Source organism: Scyliorhinus torazame, chromosome 1 (genome assembly GCF_047496885.1).
Source record: "Scyliorhinus torazame isolate Kashiwa2021f chromosome 1, sScyTor2.1, whole genome shotgun sequence".
Lineage (NCBI taxonomy): Eukaryota > Metazoa > Chordata > Chondrichthyes > Carcharhiniformes > Scyliorhinidae > Scyliorhinus > Scyliorhinus torazame.
In genome coordinates, this window is record NC_092707.1 from 390,422,246 (window position 1) to 390,445,188 (window position 22,943).

General features: G+C 45.5%; 1 protein-coding gene across 2 annotated transcripts in view; it reads left to right on the forward strand.

Annotated features, from left to right (window-relative positions):
• LOC140427526 (probable methyltransferase TARBP1) overlaps nt 1–22,943 on the forward strand; it is a 309,002-nt gene that overhangs the window by 112,292 nt on the left and 173,767 nt on the right. For both annotated transcript variants that reach the window (XR_011948558.1, XM_072513011.1), the window contains exons 13-14: nt 5,385–5,479; nt 10,959–11,120. Coding sequence is in view for 1 of the 2 variants with exons in the window: in XM_072513011.1 (XP_072369112.1) it covers nt 5,385–5,479; nt 10,959–11,120 (257 nt within the window). In the remaining variant the exon portion in view is untranslated. The remainder of the gene's footprint in view (nt 1–5,384; nt 5,480–10,958; nt 11,121–22,943) is intronic.

Below are 22,943 nucleotides of genomic sequence, written 5' to 3' on the forward strand. Positions count from 1 at the left end.
CCGACCCGACCCCCGCACACGATTCTCCCACCCCCCCTCCGAAACCAGCGGCGCGCGAATTGTGCCGGGCCGTTCGGAGAATCGCTGCAAACAGCGAGCGGCGATTCTCCGGCCCAGATGGGCCGAGCAGCCGCCGAAAAAAAATGACAGTCCCGCCGGCGCCGTTCACCCCTGGTCGCTGCCGGTGGGAACTTTGCGGGAACGCGCGGGGGACGGCCTGTGGGGGGGTGGGGTGGAGGGGGGCTCCTTCACCGGAGGGAGCCTCCGGTGGGGTCTGGTCCGCGATCGGAGCCCACCGATTGGCGGCCCCCCCTCCACCTCGGCCCGGGCCTTCTTCCTGGTGCGGCCTGCCCCTGAACACCGACCCATGTTGGGTCGGGGCCGGCACGTGTAAGAAGTACCCCGCGCATGCGCAGGATGGCGCGGCCAAACTGCGCATGCGCAGGATTGAGCTGCCCCAACTGTGCATGCGCGAGTTGGCGCGGCGCCCATTCGGCACCACGTAAGGAGGCTGGAGTGGCGTGAATTGCTCCAGCGCCGTGCTCCCCCCTGTGGGGGCCAGAATAGGTCATGCCCGGGCCCTGTTCGCGCCGTCGTGAGACGCGACTGCGTTCACGACAGTGTGAACACTTGGCCTCAATATTGGACAATCTCGCCCCACTATCTCACCTCTGCCTTAAATCTATTCAAGGACTCTGCTTCTACCACCTTTCAGGAAGAGAGTTCTAAACGCTCACAAACCTCTGAGTGAAACAACTTGGCCGAATCACCGTTTTAAATGGATGAACACTTTCTTAGTGACCCCTAGTTCTAGATTCTCTCACAAGAGGAAGCATCCTCTCCACATCCACCCTGTTAAGGCCCCTCAGGATCCTAAATGTTTAGAGCAAATCGGCCCTTACTTTTCTAAACACCAGTGGATATAAGTCGAGTCTGTCCAACCCTTCCTCATAAGACAACCCAGCCGTTCCGGGTATTAGTCAGGTAAAACTGCTCTGAACCAGTGTTTTTCAAACTTCTTTTTCCCAGGACCCACTTTTGCCAACCAGCTGAACTTTCAGACCCACACCGGCTGACCTTTGCGACACACGCCACTTTCGCTTACCTTTAATGCGAAAGCGGAGCCTGCTTGGTCCTCACAATCTCACTTGAATCAGGTTCAAAGGAGGAGCGGGCAATGTGCAAACCAGGCGCAGATTTCAACCAGTTCCTTTGTGCCGTTTTCATCTTTATGAAAATGTAAAATCCAACCTCGCATATCTAGGTCGTCTTGAAGGGCAATGGCAACAAAATGCTTGTTTTGCTCTGCACTGGATATTCGTGGGCGATGCTGCTCCAGAATGCTGACAGCTTCATGGGGTTTTGGCGGGTTTTTAATGTGGTATCACAGGTCAGCTACTGCAGCATTGTCTTTTAATTTGTAGTCAGCTATAAGTTAATAATTGACTCTGGGTTCTCAACATCAAAAGGAGTTTTTAAACCACCACTTCTGTTTCAAAATATGAAACTTCTCTTCTGATTTGCCAGTACTTCCCTGTTATAGTTATATTCCTCTGTGGTGAAGACTAATGCGAAATACCTGTCAATTAATCTGCCACCTTCTTGTTTTCCATCATTTCTTGATGAATAAAGGGATCACGGGTTATGGGGAGAAGACATGAGAATGGGGATGAGAAACCTATCAGCCATGATTGAATGGCGGAGCAGATTCGTTGGCCCAAATGGCCTAGTTGTGCTCCTATGTCTTATGGTCTTATTATCCATTCTCCAGACACACTTTGTATAGGATCAGCACTCACTTTGTTAACTTCTTTTCTTTTTTAATACTATAAAAACTCTTACTATCTGTCTTTATATTTCTGGCTAGCTTTCTTTTGTCCTCCAAATTTTTTCCTCCTTTTAATCTTTTAGTCATCCTTCTGTGATTTGCTGTTCCCTGTATTTCATGATAGTAGATAGACTACAGTTGCCATCCGACAGAAGCCAGCATGGAAATAGAACCCACGTAGGGCTGTGCCTTGGAGATGTATCTTGTTATGAGTATTGAATAAACACTTACTGTTAAGCCATACAAGCCTACAGACTTCTCCGCGAGACACCAAACAAACTGATGATAGTGAAGGATGGATTCTGAAGTCCCAAAAGCATGAAAAAGTAAATAAACTACAATTTGACCTGAAAGAAGTGCGCCTAACTCAAAGACACAGTTGGAGATCACCTAAAAATGTTTCATTGCCACATCTGATCGAATGCAGACATTGAGGCATAGGACCGAGCCAGATCCCTAAAAGGCGGAGTAAAATTTAAAAAATGGAAAAGAGGGCAGAAAGACAGAAGGACAATCCACAGTGTAGATGAAAATAAGAGTCTGAGTGAACACACAGCCCTTAAGACCTAGCAGGAGTGAGCAACTGACTATCGACTCTGTCTCTGCCACTCATAATCTTTTAGACCTCTATCAGGTCGCCTCTCAACCTCCGCCATTTCAGTGAGAACAGACCGAGTTTATCCAACCTCTCCTCATAGCCAATGCCTTCCATACCAGGCAACTCCTAGTAAACCGCTTCTGTACCCTCTCCAAAGCATCAACATCCTTCTGGTAGCATGGTGACCAGAATTGAACACAATATTCCAAATGAGGCCTAACTAAGGTCCTGTACAGTTGCAACGTGACTTGCCATTTTTTATATTCAATGCCCCGACGTAAGCTTGTAAAAGAATTGGAAAATAAGAGGAAACAAATGTTTGGATGAAATTTTGAAACAAATGAAAATGAAGATTCTATTTTTGAAACTCAGATCATACGTTCACTTTATGAACGAGCAGAGCGAACATCCCCTTTGGAAGGAAAAGAATAAGCTCACCGTGTCTGATCAGAGAAGACAGATTGTCGATAAAGAGCAACACAACTCTGCAATCTTGGACTTGATCCCTCTCTGTGAAGCTGGATCCTTGACTTCCTCACCAATAGACCGCAATCTGTCAGGATAGGCAACAGCACCTCCTCCACAATAGTCCTCAACACCGGGGCCCCGCAAGGAGTGTGTTCATTCCTCTACTGTACTCCCTATACACCCATGACTGTGTGGTAAGATTTAGCTTTGACTCAATCTATAAGTTTGCAGATGATACGACTGGTGGGCCGTATTTCAAACAACGACGAATCGGACTACAGAAGGGAGATAAATCACTTGGTTGCATGGTGCACCGAAAACAACCTCTCTCTAAATGTTGGAAAGGCCAAGGAACTGATCATCGACTTCAGGAAACGTAGCACGACACACACTCCCATCTGCCTCAGTGGCTCCGAAATGGAGATGGTCGATAGCTTTAGGTTTCTGGGTGTCACCATCACCAACAGTCTGTCCTGGTGCACTCGTGTTGATGCAACAGTCAAGAAAGCCCAACAATGTCTCTACTTCCTATGGAAGCTAAAGAAATTTGTCACGCCTGCATCGACTTTCACAAACTACTACAGATGTGCGATAGGGAGCATCCTATCCAGCTGCACCACAGCTTGGTATGGCAACTGCTTGGTCCAAGATCGCAAGAAACTGCAGTGTGGTGAACTCAGCCCAACGCATCACACAAGCTTGCCACCCCCACATTGATTCTGTATACACCTTCCGCCGACAGCATTATCAGAGACCCCTCCCACCCAGGCTTTGCCTTCTTCCAGACCCTTCCACCAGGCAGAAGATACAGGAGTCTGAAGACTCGCACATCCAGACATAGGAACAGCTTCTTCCCCACAGCTACAAGACTCCTCAACGACTCCCCTTGGACTGATCTGTTCCCTTTCAGAACACGACGCCCTATGCTGCGATTACTCATGTATTTGCTTTGTTTGGCCCCTTATTCCGCACTGTAACCAATCACTGTTTGTCGATGTACCATTTGTCAATATGCTCTGTTGATTATTCTTTTTGTCTACTATATATGTACTGTGTACGTTCCCTCAGCCGCAGAAAAATACTTTTAACTGCACTTCAGTACATGTGACAATAAATCAAATCAAATCAAAATCAAATCAAACCACTTGAAGCAGCGCAGAAAAGTGACTCAAATGGGTTACATTTGAAAAGTACTGGAAACGCAAAAGACTATGATTTCAATTTTGAAGCAACATAGAAAGCCCGAAGCACCTGAGGTTACCACCCTTCCGAATGCTACTAAAACAAGATCTAGAAGAACTGCAAAATTTCTAGATTTTCTGCACTGTGGGATGGTGGGGGAAGGCAGCTAGCAAGTAGAGTAAATATATTTGGTTTCAGACTTGGGGGAAGATGTAGCGTCAGGGTGTTCGGCAGAGCAAGAGCTGATGTGGCACCGGGAAAACAGTACTGCTGCCATAGTTATTTGGAGAGTCACACAATGGTAGACTGGGTATAGCAGTAGTCGAACAGAAGCTAATGTAGAGACAGCACCCAAGCAGGGCTGTCTGTGCCTTGGAGATGTATATAGTTATGTTACCAATAGACACTTACTGTTTAAAACATACAAATCCTCTCTGGGAGACACAAAACAATCCTTACAATATTCACCACAGCTCGTCTTCAAAAGTTGGGTTTACTTGGGGCAGAGTTTTTTTTCCCACATCCCTTTTGAATTGCAAGAACCTAATCCAAATTCAAAATGCTAGTTTCTGAACCATTTTGCACGGGTTCTCCTGATGTCCTTTCTTTAACCCCCCCCAAAAAATCAAAGTGGTCATTCACCTGAGTTGCTTGTGGGACCTCACTGTGCACAAAATGAGTGTTGTATTAATTTGCATGTTGGTTATTTTTACCTCCAAGCAGTTCATCACATCACTTTTGAATGCTTCTGAGAATGTGACAAGGCTCTTTGTAAATGAGAAATTGCCTTGCCCCCCTCTTCTCTTCCTCCGAGCCCTGTGGATAAGCTTCTCCCTTCCAGGCTTTGGGGAAAACTTCCACTGAATATCTTTTCCCAATGTCATGACTGAAATTGATAAATTGTAACGTGAGACCATGGCTGCAACTCATAAAAAGCCCTCGACTCCCTCCGCCACTTCAGGAAAAAAATCACCAAAATGTATATTTTGCAGTGCACTAAGAGAGTCTGTTGTCGAAGCTGCAAAATGTATTCAATAGGCCTGACTTGAAAGATTTGCCTTTGTAATTGTCTTTCCGGGTCTGACGTTAATTGGTTGCTGTCAAGCATTCTGCTAAATGAGGTTGACACTGATTACCTGCTTTTCAGAATATATCATGCTTAGCAATTTAGAGAAAATTTTCTCAATTATCAATCCTTTTTTTAGATTATTAATTTTTTTGTTACTAGGCCAATAGTGAATTACAACAGAAAACAACCTGCATCCAGTGGATTACCTTGTGTAAATCATCTGTTATCTTTGTCTGTAGATAGGGTACTGAATGCACTACGCGAATGTGTCATGTCTTCAGTGGAGCAAGTCTTGGAGTACACACTCAGGAGGTTGACAAGTGAATTACAAACTGTAAGTGCAGGCACTGGCTCTAATTTTCCAAACTTCTTTAGACTAGAGAATCGTACATTTTACACCTTTGTTCAAAAGAGGGTGTGAAGATGTGCCCAACAGCTACAGGCCATCCAAATTAACCTTGATGTGGGGAAGCTTCCAGAAACGATAATTTGGCACAAAATTAATAGTCACTTGGGCAATTGTGGTTTAATTAAGGAAAGCCAGAATGGATTTGTTAAGGGAAAATTGTGCTGAACTAACTTGCTTTGAGTTTTTTGATGAGGTAACGGGGAAGATTGATGAGGGTAATGCTGTACATGGATTTTCAAAAAGCATTTGATAAAGTGACTGAGTAAAGGTATAGCTCATGGGAAAAAAAAGGGACAGTAGCAACATGGATACCGAATTGATTGAGTGACAGGAAATGCAGACAGAGGTTAATGTTTGCTTTCAGACTGGAGGAAGGTTTATATTGGAGTTCCCCAAGGGTCAGTGTTGGTAACCTTGGTCTTCCTGATGTATAGTAATGACGTGCATCTTAATATAGTGGGCAAATTTCAACATTTGCAGATGGTACAAAACTAGTAAGTGTTGCAACTTTGAGGAAGATAGTGTGGAATCTTCAAAGGGCATATACAGGTTGTTGGAATGGGTGGACAAGTAGCAGGTGAGATTTAAAACGTGGGGAAGTGTGAAGTGATTCATTTTGGTCGGAAGAACGCAAAGAGACAATATAAAATAAAGGATAAAACTCTTAAGGTGCTTTACGAACAGAGGTACTGGGATGTATATCTGCATAAATCAAGGAAGATGTCAGCTCAGGATGAGAGAACAGTTAAGTATTTGGCATTCCTGGATTTTATCAATAAGGGGATAGAATACAAGTGCAAGGAGGTCGGCTCACCCGTACAAAACATTGGTTCGGCCTCAACTAGAGGATTCTGTCCAGTTCTACCGTGGGCAGCACGGTGGCATAAGTGGATAGCACTGTGGCTTCACAGCGCCAGGGTCCCAGGTTCGATTCCCCGCTGGGTCACTGTCTGTGCGGAGTCTGCACGTTCTCCCCGTGTCTGCGTTAGTTTCCTGCGGGTGCTCCGGTTTCCTCCCACAGTCCAAAGACGTGCAGGTTAGGTGGATTGGCCATGATAAATTGCCCTTAGTGTCCAAAAAGGTTAGGAGGGGTTATTGGGTTACGGGGTTCGGGTGAAAGTGAGGGGTTATTGGGTTACGGGGTTAGGGTGGAAGTGAGGGCTTCAGTGGGTCGGTGCAGATTTGATGGGCCGAATGGCCTCCTTCTGCACTCTATGTTCTGGGCACCAGAAGAGGTTCACGAGAATAGTTTCAGTGACGAGGAGGTTTGGTTCTTTAGAAAGATTGGAGAAGTTTGGGACTGTTCTTGAGAAGAGTAGGTTGAGAGTATGACAGAGGTATTCAAAATCATGAGGGATCTGGGAGCAGGTGGAGAGGAACAGGCCCCGCCATTGGCGGAAGAATCGAGAACCAGGCACGGATTTAAGGTAATTGGCGATATGAGGAAAAGCTCTATCACGCAGCGAGTGGGTAGGACCTGGAAGTCACTGGCTGTGTGTGGTGGAGAGGGGTATAATTGAGATGTTCACGAGGGAGTTTGATTATTATCTGAACAGGAAGAATGTGCATGGCTACAGGGAAATGGGAAGGGCGACAAGGTGAATTTCTTCTTTGGAGAGCCAGCACAAAAGGCCTCCTGTGCTGTAACAATTCTATTATTCATTCTATGATTCTAAGTATATAAATTCAGCTCCTGTCATTGAGTTTCTGCTCAATATAGAATATGCTTCTCTAACTCCCTATTTATACTGATGTGTGATTAGCATTTTACTATCGCAACAACTGGTATCTAGTATTATGCAAAAAACATCAAAAAGCAAATTGGTGCAACAACAGCAAATTAACACAACATTAGCAATTTATTTTTATATATCACCTTTAATGTAATAATATGGTCCAAAATGCTCCACAGAAGCATTATAAACCAAAGAATGAGACCAGGCCACATAAAGAGATATTAGATCAGATGATCAAAAGCCTGGACAAAGAAGGAGGTTTTAAGTCACATCAAAGGAGGAAAGCGAGGTAGAGAGGGCAATCCAGAACTTGGGGCCCAGGCAACTAAGGGTGCGACCACCAGTGGTGTAGCAACAAAAATTAGGAATGCACAAGAGGCCAGAATTAGAGGAGCACAGGTATCTTGGAGCTTTGTGGGGCTGGCGGAGGAGATAAAGATAGGGAAGGCTGAGGCCATGCAAAGATTTGAAAACAAGGTTAGGGAACTTCAAATCCAGATGTTGCTTGACGGAAGCCAATGTAGCGAGCACGCGGTGCTAGGGGAACAGGACTTGATTTGAGTTAAGTGACGTAGAGCGTGGCTTTGAATGACTTAAAGTTTATGAAGGATGGAATGTGGGAGACCAACTAGGAGTGCATTGGAATAATCAATACTAGAGGTAACAAAGGCATGGTTGAGGGTTTCAGCATCAGATGAGCTGGGATGGGGGCAAAGTCAAGAGATGTTACAAAGGTGGAAATAAGTGTTTCAGTGAGCACAAATATGAGGTCGGAAGGTCTTCTTGGGATCGAATGTGACACCGAGGTTGCAAACGGGTTGGCTTAATCTCAGATTGTTGCCAGGGAGACACAGGTAAGAGGAATAGGGAGGGAGGATTTACCTTGTGTCGGTGACAGGAGAAGTCACTTGTGACATTGATGAGAGTGGCTTATGTTACTTTAGCAGTGGTAATTAAACACACAACATTGATTTGGATGTTCTTGGATGCTAACAATCTTCCATGATATAGCTCGTAGTAAGTCGCACAATGTTATGTAACATTGTTTTGTAAAGACAGCAGGGTTATGCCATATAATGCAGAATATATTCTGCTGCTGCTCAGGCAAATTTGTATTTAAACTGTCTTTTTCTTTAAGACCAGAAAGTCACATTGCTATTTTCTTTTTAAATTTAGAATGCCCAATTCATTTTTTCCTATTAAGGGGCAATTTAGCGTGGCCAATCCACCTAACCTGCACATCTTTGGGTTGTGAGGGTGAGACCTACGCAGACACGGGGAGAATGTGCAAACTCCACACGGGCAGTGACCTAGAGCCGGGATTGAACCTGGAACCTTGGCGCTGTGAGGCAGCAGTGCTAACCACTGCGCCACCGTGCTGCCCTCACATTGCTATTTTTAAACACAGTCTGATGTTAGTCAGTGGGTGAAGAAAAATTGTAGATTGGTAGATGCGTGGCCATTTTCAGAAGTGTATGTCTTTCTTTATTTTTAATATATGATGCGAAGATAATATATGTGGAGATAATATATGTAGCAGTACAATTTGATGCCCGAATCATGACTGATGCACCTCTACAGAAGAAGTTGCACCTCTACAGAAGGAAAAACTTGCATTTAAAGGATGTCCCAAAGTGCATTACAACCCGTGAAGTACTCTTGAAGTGTAGTCACTGTTACAATGCGAGGATCTTGGCCAATGTTTTGTACACAACAAATGGAGATAGTGGTCAGATAGTCTTGTTTTAGGAGGTCGTTGAGTTATACATGTTGGCCAGGACACCGAGGGAATGCTCCCTTGCTCTTCTTCAAAATTAGTGCAGTGGTGTGGTTTGTTTCTACCTGCGAGGTCAACCTCAACTCAACATGTTATCTGAATGTAGACACCTCTGATAGTGCAGCACTCCGTAATTGCTGCACTGCAGCACCAGCAAAGATTATGCACTCGAACCCCTGGAGCTGGGACTTGAACTCGGACATTCTGGCACAGAGAGGGGAGTGCTATCGACCTGAGCCACAGCTCGCGGTGTTCCGATTTTGGTCAGTTAACCTCAAGAAAGATTAGAGGGGAACAGCACGGTTTCAGGGGAATTTCAGAGTCCCAAAGGTTAACTTTTGAGGACACGGTGCAATAAATGTGTTTTGTATTGATTTAGAAGTTGAGGAGTAACTAATCAAGATGTTGACAAAGGGATTTGACAGGGTAGACCACGGGGGAATAAGCTTAAAATTAAAGCTAGGCTGTTTCAGAGTAAAATCAGGAACAAATTTTCACACGGGTGGTAGAAATCTGGAACTCTGTGTCTCAAAGGCTGTAGATACAAAATTTCCAAGATCAGCCTTCATCTGAGTGAATGGTTTAAAGAGCTCAGTGGACTACTTTTATTCTTACAAAGTCTAAACAGATTAATTAGGATAGCCCTTCAATGCAGTGAAAATCATGCAAGTTCTATAAAAAGCATTTGATGTGTGCGCTCGTTGTTGAAAATAAAATACCATTTCAGTGTGCCTACAAATCCATTGCGCCCTGCCTGTTCAATGATTTAAAGAAAAATGTAAAATTCATAACGATAAAATAATTAAGCCTGGACAAGTTCTCTGCTGAGAATCAGTAGTGCATATGAAAGCTCCATGTAATTGGACCTTGTAGGTGTAATTACCAAGGCACCAGAAGTTGGTATAAACGGGGTGTACATTAATTTCCCCTGTGAAAACAAAACCAAATAATTTCCACTAGGTTGGGTAGCACGGTGGTGCAGTGGTTAGCACTGCTGTCTCAAAGCGCCAAGGACCCGGGTTTGAATCCCGTCCGTGTGGAGTTTGCACATTCTCCCCGTGTCTGCGTGGGTCTCACCCCCATAATCCAAGATGTGCATGGTAGGTGGATTGGCCACTTTAGCCCCTTAATTGGAAAATGTTAAAAAAATATAATTTCCACTGGGTTTATTTGAGCTAAATGCAATTCTCTGGTGGGAAGGTGTGAATAACCGTCCACATTTTGAATCCTTGATGAACTGATGTTGAAGCTTCTTAACGTTTTGCCCTGTCTCAATATTTTAATCATCTCCCTCAAAATTATGTCGTGACAGCAAGTATGTATGTTTTAAAACTACCAAAATATCAGTTCTTAAAGAATTGATAAACACTGACAAACGATAATACGTTTTTGTAATCTGTTGCCACACTTCGGCATTTGCAGCATGCTTTGGAAAAATGGTGCCCTCTGATATTATTGTTCCCTGGGGTTCAAAATGCAGCTAGAAGGTTCCAGAAAACCTGGTTGTTGCCAAATTTTAATCCCAAGCTAGATGTTTTGATTTGAAAAATACTGCCAAGTTTCTTGCATGATTCCCTGTGTGTTGTCTTGGCGTTGGTGCTTAGGGAGGGGCAACAATTGTTCGGGACTGCGAGATAATTCCTTCTGTTAGCAATTTTGTGGTGATATTATAAACACGTGTTTAATTAGCTTGTGTTCGGGTTAGTGAGCAGGAAATCCTTTAAAGTGCACTCTGTCTGAAGATTTTTTGAAATTTAAAGTCGGATTAGAGACTCTTTAGGTATTTCTGTTGTCTAATTGTACTCTGCAGTGATCATTGAACATGTAAGTGTTGATATCCATTTTTTCCCCTCAATCGTTCTAAACCCATTATGTTTCTCCTTCATTTGAGGTTTTGGACCTTGACAGATGTCAACTCTACCTTGCTGTGATGAATGAGATAGTGAAGACACTTTCAACAGAGGGCCGGATGAGCGGCTCCTGCATCTGGAGCTACATCTCTTCCCTGACGCAGGTTTCAATTCGATATCTTCAGGCACCCAATGATAATGGGGTACTCTAGCATTCTATTCCAATGTATATTATCTAATGTATCAGAACACTTTTATACAACCACACCTTCCCCGCCACATCTTACGAACAGATTCCTTCTGATGCCAGTTGACAGAATCATATTATACTGACAGTACAGAAGGAGGCCATTCGGCTCATCGCGTCTGTACCGAAGCAGGCCCACTCCCCTGCACCAGCACATCACCTCACAAGGGGGCAATTTAGCATGACCAATCCACCTAACCTGCACATGTTTGGACTGTTGGAGAAAACGCAGCAGACACGGGAGAATGTGCAGACTCCACACAGACAGTGACCTGAGGTCAGAATTGAACCTGGGCCCCTGGTGTTGTGAGGCAGTGCTAGCTGCCGTGTAGCCCCTTCTTTGAAAAAGCTAACCAATTGGTCACACTTTCCCCTGCTCTTTCCCTAAAAGCCTTTAAATCTTTTCAATTCCCTTCTGAAAGTCAATGTTGAAAATTAGCTTCCACCATTAATTCAGACTGCACTTTACAGATCATATACAATGCATGAGAGAAGAAAATCCCCTTGCCCTCCTTTTTTGCAGATTGCCTTCAATATGTATCTTCTGGTTACCATCCTTCATGTTAATGGAAACAGTTTCTCGTGGAAATAATATTCATGTACCCAAAATATAAAAACAAAATATAAAAACAATTTCAAATGCCTCTGCAAAAAAAATGAGAGTTTGAAAAAAAATTCCAATTAAGGGGCAATTTGGCGTGGCCAATCCACCTACCCTGCACATCTTTGGGTTGTGGGGGTGAGACCCACGCAGACACAGGAGTAAAAAAGACCAGAGTTTTTCAGCAGTTTATTAAAAAAAAGGTGTTAGTAGCTATATGGACTTTACATATACATTTACTTAGTTTTAATAATTTATTTATTTAATTTTGCAAATATTGGCAGACGCCAGAAGCCACATCAGAGTTCCAATTTAACAGTCTATTTCAAAAGAAAATTTCAATTAAAAAAAAATAAATAAATAAATTCAGCAGATGCCATGGGCGCGATTCTCTGCTCATGGGTCTTGCACTCGCCTGGGTCGCCAAATTCTCCCACGACGCCAGTCCACCGCCCTCCCGCGATTCACGGAAGCCGCCAGATCGGCACAATCGCGTTTTGCGCAGCGCGGTCCAGTGAATCGCCCGAGACAGCCAGTGCCCCGTGATTCTCAGTGCCGGATGGGCCGAGCGGCCTGCCCAAAACGGTGGGTTCCCCCCGGCGCCGTCCACACCTGGTCGCTGCCAGCGGGAACAGCGCGGGAACGCTGGAGGGGCGGCCTGCGGGGGGCGGGGGGGGGGGGGATCCTGCACCGGGGGGGGGGGGGATCCTGCACCGGGGGGGGGCCTCAAATGGGGTCTGACCCACGATCGGTGCTCACCGATCGTCGGGCCGGCCTCTCTGAAGGAGGACCTCCTTTCTTCCGCAGGCCCGCAAGATCCGTCTGACATCTTCTTGCGGGGCGGACTCGGGGAGGACGGCAACCACGCATGCACGGGTGACGCCAGTTATGCGGCGCCGGCTGCGTCATGTATGCGGCGCCGCCTTTACGCGGCGCCACGGTCTGGCGCGCGTAAATGACGCGGCGCCGCTCCTAGCCCATTTTCGGGCCCTGAGTTGGTCAGGATAGGGGCCGTTTCGCGCCGTCGTGAACCTCGCGGCGTTCATGACGGCGCGAACACTCTGACTCCATTTCAGAGAATCACGCCCCATGTGTTTGGGACTGATCGTATTAACTTCAAACGTTTACTGACTTTTATTCCCAGATGTTTTTATTTTGGTATGGGTAATTGCTGTGGTTAAACTTTCTGTGTTAATTTTCTTATCCATAATTAATTTTGATATCTGTCACCCTCCTTTGTTTTCCCTTGTGCAAGAATTCAGTGATATTTCTGGAGAGCACCTTGACTGCACACAATAAAACTGGTATTGTTTGATGAAAGCCTTGAAGATCTGGAGCAGCCAAATTACCCCCTCCAAATATTTCACTTATACATCTTACAAACTGTTTATTCATTTCAATAAATAAGTGGCAGGTGCACAAATTTAGGAGTTTGATGCAGTACGGAAGGAGACTATTTGGCTTGTGTCGGCTGTCTCCGTTAGTTCCACTGCCCTGCACCTTTAGCTAATGGCCTGTAATTGTTTTTGCCCCATCAAGTATTTTTGCTTTAACAGATCATTGTACCCAACAGCTACTTTAATCTTATGCAATGCACAATCGTGAGTATTTTAACAGACTGGGTGGCACGGTGGCACAGTGGTTAGCTCACAGCGCCAGGGTCCCAGGTTTGATTCCCGGCTTGGGTCACTGTGCGGAGTTTGTACTTTCTCCCTGTGTGCGTGTGGGTTTCCTCCGGGTGCTCTGGTTTCCTCCCACAGTCCAAAGATGTGCGAGTCAGGTGTATTGGTCACACTAAAATGTTCCCATAGTGTCCAGAGGTTGGTGGGGTTGCTAGGTTATGGGGTTAGGGTGGAGGTGTAGGTGGGCTTCGGTAGGGTACCCTTACAGGGGCCGGTGTAGACCTGATGGGCTGAATGGCCTCCTTCTGCACTGTAAATTCTATGATTTAAACCATTGATCATAGCAGCACATGGACAAGAGGAGACGGTTGCAATCTAACTCTTTATGGTTAACTACTTCTTTGTTAACTACTTATTTGTGAAATCATGATAAACAATGAAGCCCCCGTAGTGTAGGACTCCACAAAAATTGAAGAGGATAAAAAAGATGAGGTAAATCAGAGAATAATGATTATGCAATTTTGAATTTGCTTGTATTTAAGTAGCATCTTTAATGTAATAAAACACCCCAAGGTACTTTTCAGGAGTGTGACTGAGCAAAGTTTGACATCAGACCACATGAACAGATACATTCGCACAGATGGCCAAAAACTTGTTCAGGAGGTAGGTTTTAAGGAGGGTCTAAAAGAGGAAGGAGAGATAAAAAAGCGATGAAGTTTAGAAAGGGAATTCAGAACTTAGATAGAACCTTGACAACTGAAGGCATGGCCACCAGTCATGGAGCAGTTCAAATCAGGTTGCTCAAGAGGCCAAAATGAGAGGAATGATATCTTGGAGCATTGTGGGTCTGGGGGAAATTACACAGATAGGGAGGGGTGCCAGGCCATGGAGGGAATTCAAAAATGAGGACGGAAATTTTAAAATCCAGGTGTTGCTTAACTGGGAAAGCTGATGAGGAGTAAATGAGGATTGAGGCAAGAGTTTTTAAACAATGTGGATAAATTCTAGCTTTGACATGAAAGCTTAAGCGGCTTCCTGGAGGACATTGTAACAGTGTTATGATTTTGCCTTTTCTACTATGTTACACACTAATTATTCTCTTTGGCCAAGTAGGGCAGCATGGTAACACAGTTAGCACTGTGGCTTCACAGCGCCAGGGTCCCAGGTTCGATTCCCGGCTGGGTCACTGTCTGTGCGGACTCTGCACGTTCTCCCTGTGTCTGTGTGGGTTTCCTCCGGGTCTCTGGTTTCTTCCCACAAGTCCTGAAAGACGTGCTATTAGGTAATTCGGATAATCTGAATTCTCCCTCTGTGTACCTGAACAGGCACCGGAATGTGGCGACTAGGGGCTTTTCACAGTGACTTCATTGCAATGTAAGCCTACTTGTGATAATACAGATTATTATGATTATTATTAAGTAAGTGTAAGAAAATTATGTTTAGAAGTCCAACAAAACACCTAAAAACATGTAAAAACAACTCAACTCTCCGATATTTGGCAGTTGGTCAATTTTCCTCCGCAAATTTATTCCATCATCCCCTCTAATTTTTCGAAGTAAATAATTTCAAAACAGCCTTGCCTGTGACCCCTTCATGGTAAAGGTCTTTCCAGTACCGTTGTAACTTTTAAATAATGAGGCCCTTACAAAGAATGAGCTGGAGTAGGAGACTAGGGAATGTGTGAAATTATATATTTTGGCGGAAAGAATAGGAGAAGCAAGATATAAATGGAATGGTAAAAATTCAAAATGGTGCAGGAACAGATTAGATGGCTGGACAAAACAATTAGGTGTCACCTCAGCTGGCATATCAAGCATCTATACCACCGTATTGTGACAGTCACAACTGTGTTGGGCTGGTTATGCAGCCAGAATACCTGATCCCAAAGTGAATCTTCTCTGGTGACCTTGAGTCTGGGTTGCACTCTCGATGGCATTCAGAGGAAGGGCAACAAGGACACTGTGAAGGCTTTACTTCGGAGCTTTGATATCGTCAACAGTTCTGTAGGAAGCTCGCCCAGGGTTGCTACACCTGCCGCAACCAAATAAAAAAGGGTGCAGCCTCCCAGAGAGTATATATCAGCGGCAGAGAGAAAACCTAAGGAAATAAAATCCTGAGCCAGCAACCCAACCAAAACTCAGTCGGCTGCAGTAAACAATTCTGTTTGCAGCAGAACCTTCTGGGTGCAGGTCTCTATTATCGCTCACCTATCTACCCACCAAAACCCTACCCAACACCTCAGATGATGGACGTGCTCATCTTAACCTCGAAGGATGACCGCAAACAAACCATGCTGGATGTAGTCCAAATGAATAAGGACAATACATCTAGAAACATTTAAATGTTTCATTGACTCTGCAAAGCATAATTCATGCATTATTTAATTGGCCCTTATTTTGGCAGTCGTTTGCCACTGCAGATTTATTATGTCATGTCCTCTTTATTTAAAATAAATCCCTTGACTGTGGCCCTTTCATGGTAAAGAACTTCCCAAAATCTTTGCAATTATTTCAAATGACGTCTGTATACGTAAATGCATATATTTCGAGCATTTTGTACATGTTCTTACTTCAGCTGAAGCTTTTTAGTCCTTTGCCATGATTTGAGCTGAGAGCATTGAAATATTTTCCGATCTCTGAGAATCCTGTTCTTAACACGCGCGAGGAGCATAAGTGAAGCCTTGGGATAATTTTCCCCTAATTTCCCCTATCATCACTCTGCATCTCTACTTGACAACACAGCCAAGATTGGGAATGATGGGCTATGGTGGATGGCTACGTTTTAAAAACTTTCACTGTTGCACAAAAGCCCTTTGAATTTTTATTTTAAAAATGTCCTGCCAATAATCCTGAAGGCCATGCTATTTCAGCTAACCTCCTGGTTATTTTCTTTGTCTTTTTTATTAACTGTTTTTTAAATATAAATTTAGAGTACCCAATTTATTTTTTCCATTTAAGGGGCAATTTAGCGTGACCAATCCATCTACCCTGCACATCTTTTGGGTTGTGGGGGCGAAACCCACGCAAACACGGGGAGAATGTGCAAACTCCACACGGACAGTGACCCAGAGCCGGGATCGAACCTGGGACCTCGGCGCTAACCACTGTGCCACCGTGCTGCCCCTTTATTAACTCCTTTAACCCCTTTTTAACCCCTTGCTTGGATGCCTCCTGCAAAATACCACCCAACAAATCACACTCTTGAGTACCATCTTGTTTGACTCTGTCAGCCAACTGAGTTGCCCTTTGAGAATTCTTTACGACCTTTGTCTGATTCAACTGTTACATTTATTTTTCTGACCTTTCTACCTGTAGCAATGAAGTAACTGGTATGCTTCCAGCTGGCATGACAGATATCATACCTCCACTCTTCCCTCCTGTGAGTCCTGTTATACATCTTGGTTTAATCAGGCCTATTTTTGTTTCTCCTAAAAATATTTTGCTTATTGCACATAAAAATTCTGCTTCTCAATCACCTGGTCTGTTCAAATGCCTGAGATTAGTTTGTTTTCGTTCCAACTTCTGTGAAGTTATTTTTAGAGCTGTCCTTCGGTGGGCAGTGAGAATTGCGTGGATTATTTTCTCCCAAGTTTATTCAGAGGCCATAGCTTCATGTTTATCTCCAGTATAGTCAGCTTATGACACTTTATCTTTTTGGTTTCATCCTCGTCCTCTTTAAATCAACTAAATTGGCTTTATTCGATCTGCATCATTTCATAGAACTTCATAGAATTTACAGTGCATAAGGAGGCCATTCGGCACATCGTGACTGCACCGGCTCTTGGAAAGAGCACCTTACCCAAGGTCAACACCTCCACCCTATCCCCATAACCCAGTAACCCCACCCAACACTATGGGCAATTTTGGACACTAAGGGCAATTTATCATGGCCAAACCACCTAACTTGCACATCTTTGGACTGTGGGAGGAAACCGGAGCACCCGGAGGAAACCCACGCACACACGGGGAGGATGTGCAGACTCCGCACAGACAGTGACCCAAGCCGGGAATTGAACCTGGGACCCTGGAGCTGTGAAGCCACAGTGCTATCCACTTGTGCTACCGTGTTGTTCACTGCTTTGCTTTACCTGAATGGCTTAGATGCGTAGTGTTGAACAAAGAACAACAAGCTTTGTCAACGAACAAAACTAATTTATTAACACTATTAAATAACATTTGTACACATTCCTAAAGTACAAGGTTACTATATTAAACTATACTATCGAACCTGGGACCCTGGAGCTGTGAAGCAATTGTGCTATCCACAATGCTACCGTGCTGCCCCAAATTTGTAACACAACTTTGAAGAACCTCAGTTTAGTAGGGAAAATATCCCAAGACATTTCACCCTGACCCTGGATGCAATCAAGTAACCTTCCAAGAGAATATGGTGCTTCACATATCTATCTATTTGCAACTACCATTTCTAACTTAAAATCTTCCTCAGGAACTTGTCTTATTGCCTTTAGGAAGGATTGTAGGAAATCTGTACTTGCAATATGTTTTCACAATCTGTCTTGGACTCTCTGGTGGGGGGGGTGGGGGGGTGGAGAAAATGTTTCCTAGCATCTTAGTGCATAATATAATTATGACCCAGTTCACCCAGTGTTCTCCATGAAATTCGATAAAATCTATTTTTAAAACCTTAGCAAATGTCGCTTCTGACTCTGCATTTCTTCCATGAAAACAACTTAAACGTTTCAATTTTAAAATATTGCTCTTGAGATGTGGTGATGTCCATTTGTAGTTATAATGATATAATAATAAGATCAAAATACTGCAGATGATATAAATCTGAAATGAAAACCGAAAACGCTTGATTAACTCAGCGGGATTGGCAGATCAGGTGCCTTTCATGAGGCGGTGCAGACTCGATGGGCCGAAAGGCCTTTTCTGCACTATTTTTCTGTGATTCTGTGGAGAGAGAGAAACAGATTTATCTTTTGAGTCCGTTGGCCCTTGTACGGAACTAGTTATTCTGAAACGGTGACGTTTGCCTTCTTGAATAGCTACCTGAGTGGCTCACTTCTCTACTTCAGAGAGCATTTCGAAGCAACTGTATGGCGTGGACTAGAGCCACGTATAGGCCAGATGGAATTTGGTAGCATATTGTTTTTCCTGAAGTGAACAAGTTGAGTTTTTAATTAATATTTATCAGTGATCATGGTCAGCTTTTCTGGTGCTAACACATAATGATCAGATTTATCGAATTCCTGTTCCCAATTTTTGATTTGAACGCTCAACTTCCGAATTGTTACCACCCCCTCCTGTACATGGGGACGGCAAAAGTATTGTTTTGGGCTTCCGCCTTGGTGCTTTTTAATCTTTAAGATGCTATACTAATATAAATTGTTATTTTTATTTATGCATTTGTTAAAATTAGTTTTTTATCCTTTCATGGGACCTGGGTGTCACGGGCTGCATTTTTTGTCCATCCTTCAGTGCCTTTGAACGGAGTGGCTTCTGAGGCCATTGCAGAGGGCAGTTCAGAGTCAACTAAGTTCCTGTGGACCTGGAATCAACGTGTAAGCCAGACCAGGAAAGGGTGGCAGATTCCCTTCCCTAAAAGACAGTGAGCCAGATGGGTTTTTACATCAATCAATCATTGTTTTGTGGCACCATTAGCAGAGACTGGCTTTTAATTTCAGAGTTTGAAAATAATTCAATGAATTCTAAATTCCACCAGCTGCTGTGGTGTTATTTGAACCCATGTCTCCAGAGCATTAGTTTGAGTCTCTGGATTATTAGCCCAGTGACTAATGCACCATTATCTCCACTTTCTAAAGCTATGCAAATTTAAAGTGCCACTATGTGTCATAATATACACATCAATATATGATGGTGCAGAGACACACACTAACTGACACACTGCAAGACCAATCAACACACACAACACAGCAGCCAATCACCAGTTAGGGCACGGTCACTATAAAGACAGAGGGCACTAGTTTTCCCGCTCATTCAGGATGCAGCCTCTGAGGCAGACAGAGCCCGCAGTCAGCAGCACAAACATCCACCATGTACTAGCAGTATAGGCTGGTTAGGTTTGGCATAGGTCTTCAGTCAATCTAACATAGTGTCGACCCACAGTGCAAGTATGTTTAACAGCTTAGTTAAAGAAATAGAGTTGTACTATTACAAGTGTTGGTAGCCTGTCTATGTTACTGCTAAGGTAAACGCAGTCTCCACAGATCCAGAGTACCCAACACATCATGGTACCAGTATGTGATGTTAGAGTTTAATAGACCCACCTTCAAGTGATCTGCCTTCGACCAGCAATCAGCCATCCGGTAGTATAGACAGCGTCTGCCCTCCCCCGCCGCTCCGCATCACCGGCAACCTCGGTGCGAACTGGAAAATCTTTAAACAACGATTCCAGCTATATCTCAAAGCGACAGACCTGGAAGCTGCTTCAAACGCCAGGAAGATTGCGCTCTCCCTTTCCACGGCCGGGGATCACGTCATCCATATCTTCAACTCTCTCACTTTCGCTGAAGGTGAAGCAAGTCCAAGTTCAAGACAGCCCTGCTCAAATTCGAGTCACTGTGACATCGAGGTAAATGAAAGTTTTGAGCGCTATGTCTTTCAACAGCATCTGCAGGGTAAGGATGAACCTTTTCAATCTTTCCTCACCCACCTTCGCATCCTCGCGCAGTCCTGCAATTACGGCTCCACCTCCGACTCGATGATCCGTGACCAGATCGTTTTCGGTGTGCAATCGGCCCCCCTACGCCAGCAGCTCCTCAAGGTTAAACAGCTTACCCTTGTGATAGCCATCGAGACCAGCGTTCTGCATGAACATGCCACTGACCGATACTCGCAAATTCAAGCGGCTGAAATGGCGCGGCAAGATCCCCACGAGGCAGAGCAGGTGCAAGCCATTAAACAACTCCAGGGCCTAAGCCTGGATGAGGGCGGCCATTTCGCGGGCTCCTGCACATGCGCGCAATGACCGAGGGGACGACAAGGCCGAAGACCGCACTGCGCAGGCGCGCACTACGTACGACTGCACCGCGCATGCTCGGTGGCGTACCGAACGTTCTGACGTCACGACGTGCGGCAACTGTGGCTCCGCCCACTTAAAGCGGCAATGTCCTGCAAAATCCCGACGCTGTCTCCAATGTGGCAAGCTTGGCCACTATGCAGCCCTATGCAGGACTGCTCAACCTACTACCACTCGTCGCTCCAACCAGTCACGCAGGGATGTCCAAACCATCCAGCCACCGGTCACCGATTCCGACTCCGACTTGATTCCAGACCTTGACACCGAGGACCCTAAAGCAGCATTTCGGGTGGGCATCATCACCAAACGCAAGATTCTCCAGAAGACAAAAGCTAAGTCTCTCCCAATATTCCGCATTGATCCGGACGACGAGTACTGTGCCACCCTCACGGTCAACCAATTCCGCATCCGATTCCGCCTGGACACCGGCGCTTCAGCCAACCTCATTGCGCGGCCTGACCTCGAAAGCCTCCATGTCAAGCCTACCGTCCTGCCATTCGCCTGCCAGCTTCTGGACTATAATGGTAATGCCATTGCTGCCAGTGGCTCTTGCCAGCTTGAAGTGTCGTACCGGTCATTAAAGGTGAACCTACCATTCGAAATAGTGGGATCCACTAAAGCCTCCCTGCTTGGTGCTCAGGCGTGCAAACTTCTAAACCTTGTCCAAAGGGTTCACTCCCTGTCACCCGCTGACGCTTCCGCATTTCAGGACGCTGACTTTCGGACACAGCTGAACGCCATCATCACCCAATACTACAGTGTATTCGAGGGCATGGGCACACTCCCATACAATTATAATATCTTGTTAAAACCAAATGCCACGCCTGTGGTGCACGCACCTCGCAGGGTACCAGCACCCCTCAGGGACCGCCTCAAACAGCAGCTGCAGGGCCTCCAGGACCAGGGCGTAATTTGGAAAGTTACAGAACCGACTGACTGGGTCAGCTCTATGGTGTGCGTGAAAAAACCATCCGGCAAATTACGCATATGTATTGATCCCAAGGACCTCAACCGCAATATTGTGAGAGAACACTATCCCATTCCAAAGCGCGAAGAACTCACCTGTGAGATGGCTCGCACCAAATCTTTCACCAAGCTAGACGCATCCAAGGGGTTCTGGCAGATCCAACTCTACGCATCCATTCGGAAGCTCTGCACCTTTAACACCCCATTTGGCCGGTATTGCTATAACCGGATGCCGTTTGGCATCATCTCTGCATCGGAAGTGTTCCACAGAACAATGGAGCAGATGATGGAAGGTATCGAAGGGGTTCGCGTATATGTGGACGATGCAGGAGCACATTGATCGCCTCCAACGCGTCTTCCGACGAATCCATGAGCATGGCCTCCGCCTCAACAGGGCCAAATGCTCCTTTGGTCAAACAGAACTTAAATTCCTCGAGACCACATTTCACAGTTTGGCGTGCAGCCGGATGCTGACAAGGTATCTGCCATTAAGGCCATGAAGACACCGGAGGACAAGAAGGCGGTCCTCCGCTTCCTGGACATGGTCAATTTCCTGGGGAAATTCATCCCTAACCTCGCCTCCCACACCACGGCTCTCAGGAAGCTGGTTAAGAAGACGACCGAGTTCCAATGACTCCCCGCCCACGAACAAGAATGGCGGGAACTCGGGGCGAAGCTGACCAAGGCCCCGGTGTTGGCATTTTTAAATCCGGCCAAAGAAACAAAGATCTCCACGGATACCAGTCAGTCCGGCATTGGAGCAGTGCTCCTTCAACGTAATGACGCCTCCTCATGGGCTCCTGTCGCATACGCGTCACGTGCAATGACGCCCACCGAACAGCGCTATGCGCAAATTGAAAAAGAGTGCCTGGGCATTCTACCAGAGTCGTCAAATTCCATGACTATGTCTATGGACTCCCAAAGTTCACAGTCGAGGCAGGCCACTGGTCAATATCATTCAAAAAGACCTTAACGACATGACGCCGCGCCTGCAGTGCATTCTCCTTAAACTCAGGCGGTACGACTTTGAACTCATCTACACCCCGGGTAAGGAGCTCATCGTCGTCGATGCACTCTCCCGATCTGTCACCACACCCTGCAACCCAGTGAGCTTCGTGTGCCAAATTGATGCTCAGATGGCATTCGCCGCATCCAATCTGCCCGCCACGGACGAACGACTCATCCAGATTCGTCGTGAGGCGGCCAACGATCCCCTGCTCCAACGTGTCATGAGCCACCTTACAGATGGGTGGCTCAAGGGCCAAAGCCCACAATTCTATAACATTAAAGATGACCTGGCGGTGGTAGATGGAATTCTACTAAAGCTGGACAGGATCGTCATTCCGCACAGCATGCGGAACCTCATCCTTGAGCAGCTCCATGATGGCCACCTGGGAGTGGAGAAATGCCGCGACGGGCCCGTGAGGCAGTGTACTGACCTGGAATCAACGAGGACATTGCCAACGCCGTTCTTAACTGCCCAACATGCCAGCGTTTCCAGCCTGCTCAGCCAAGGGAGACCTTGCAACCCCATGAGTTGGTCACGTCCCCCTGGACCAAAGTGGGCATCGACCTGTTCCATGCACTT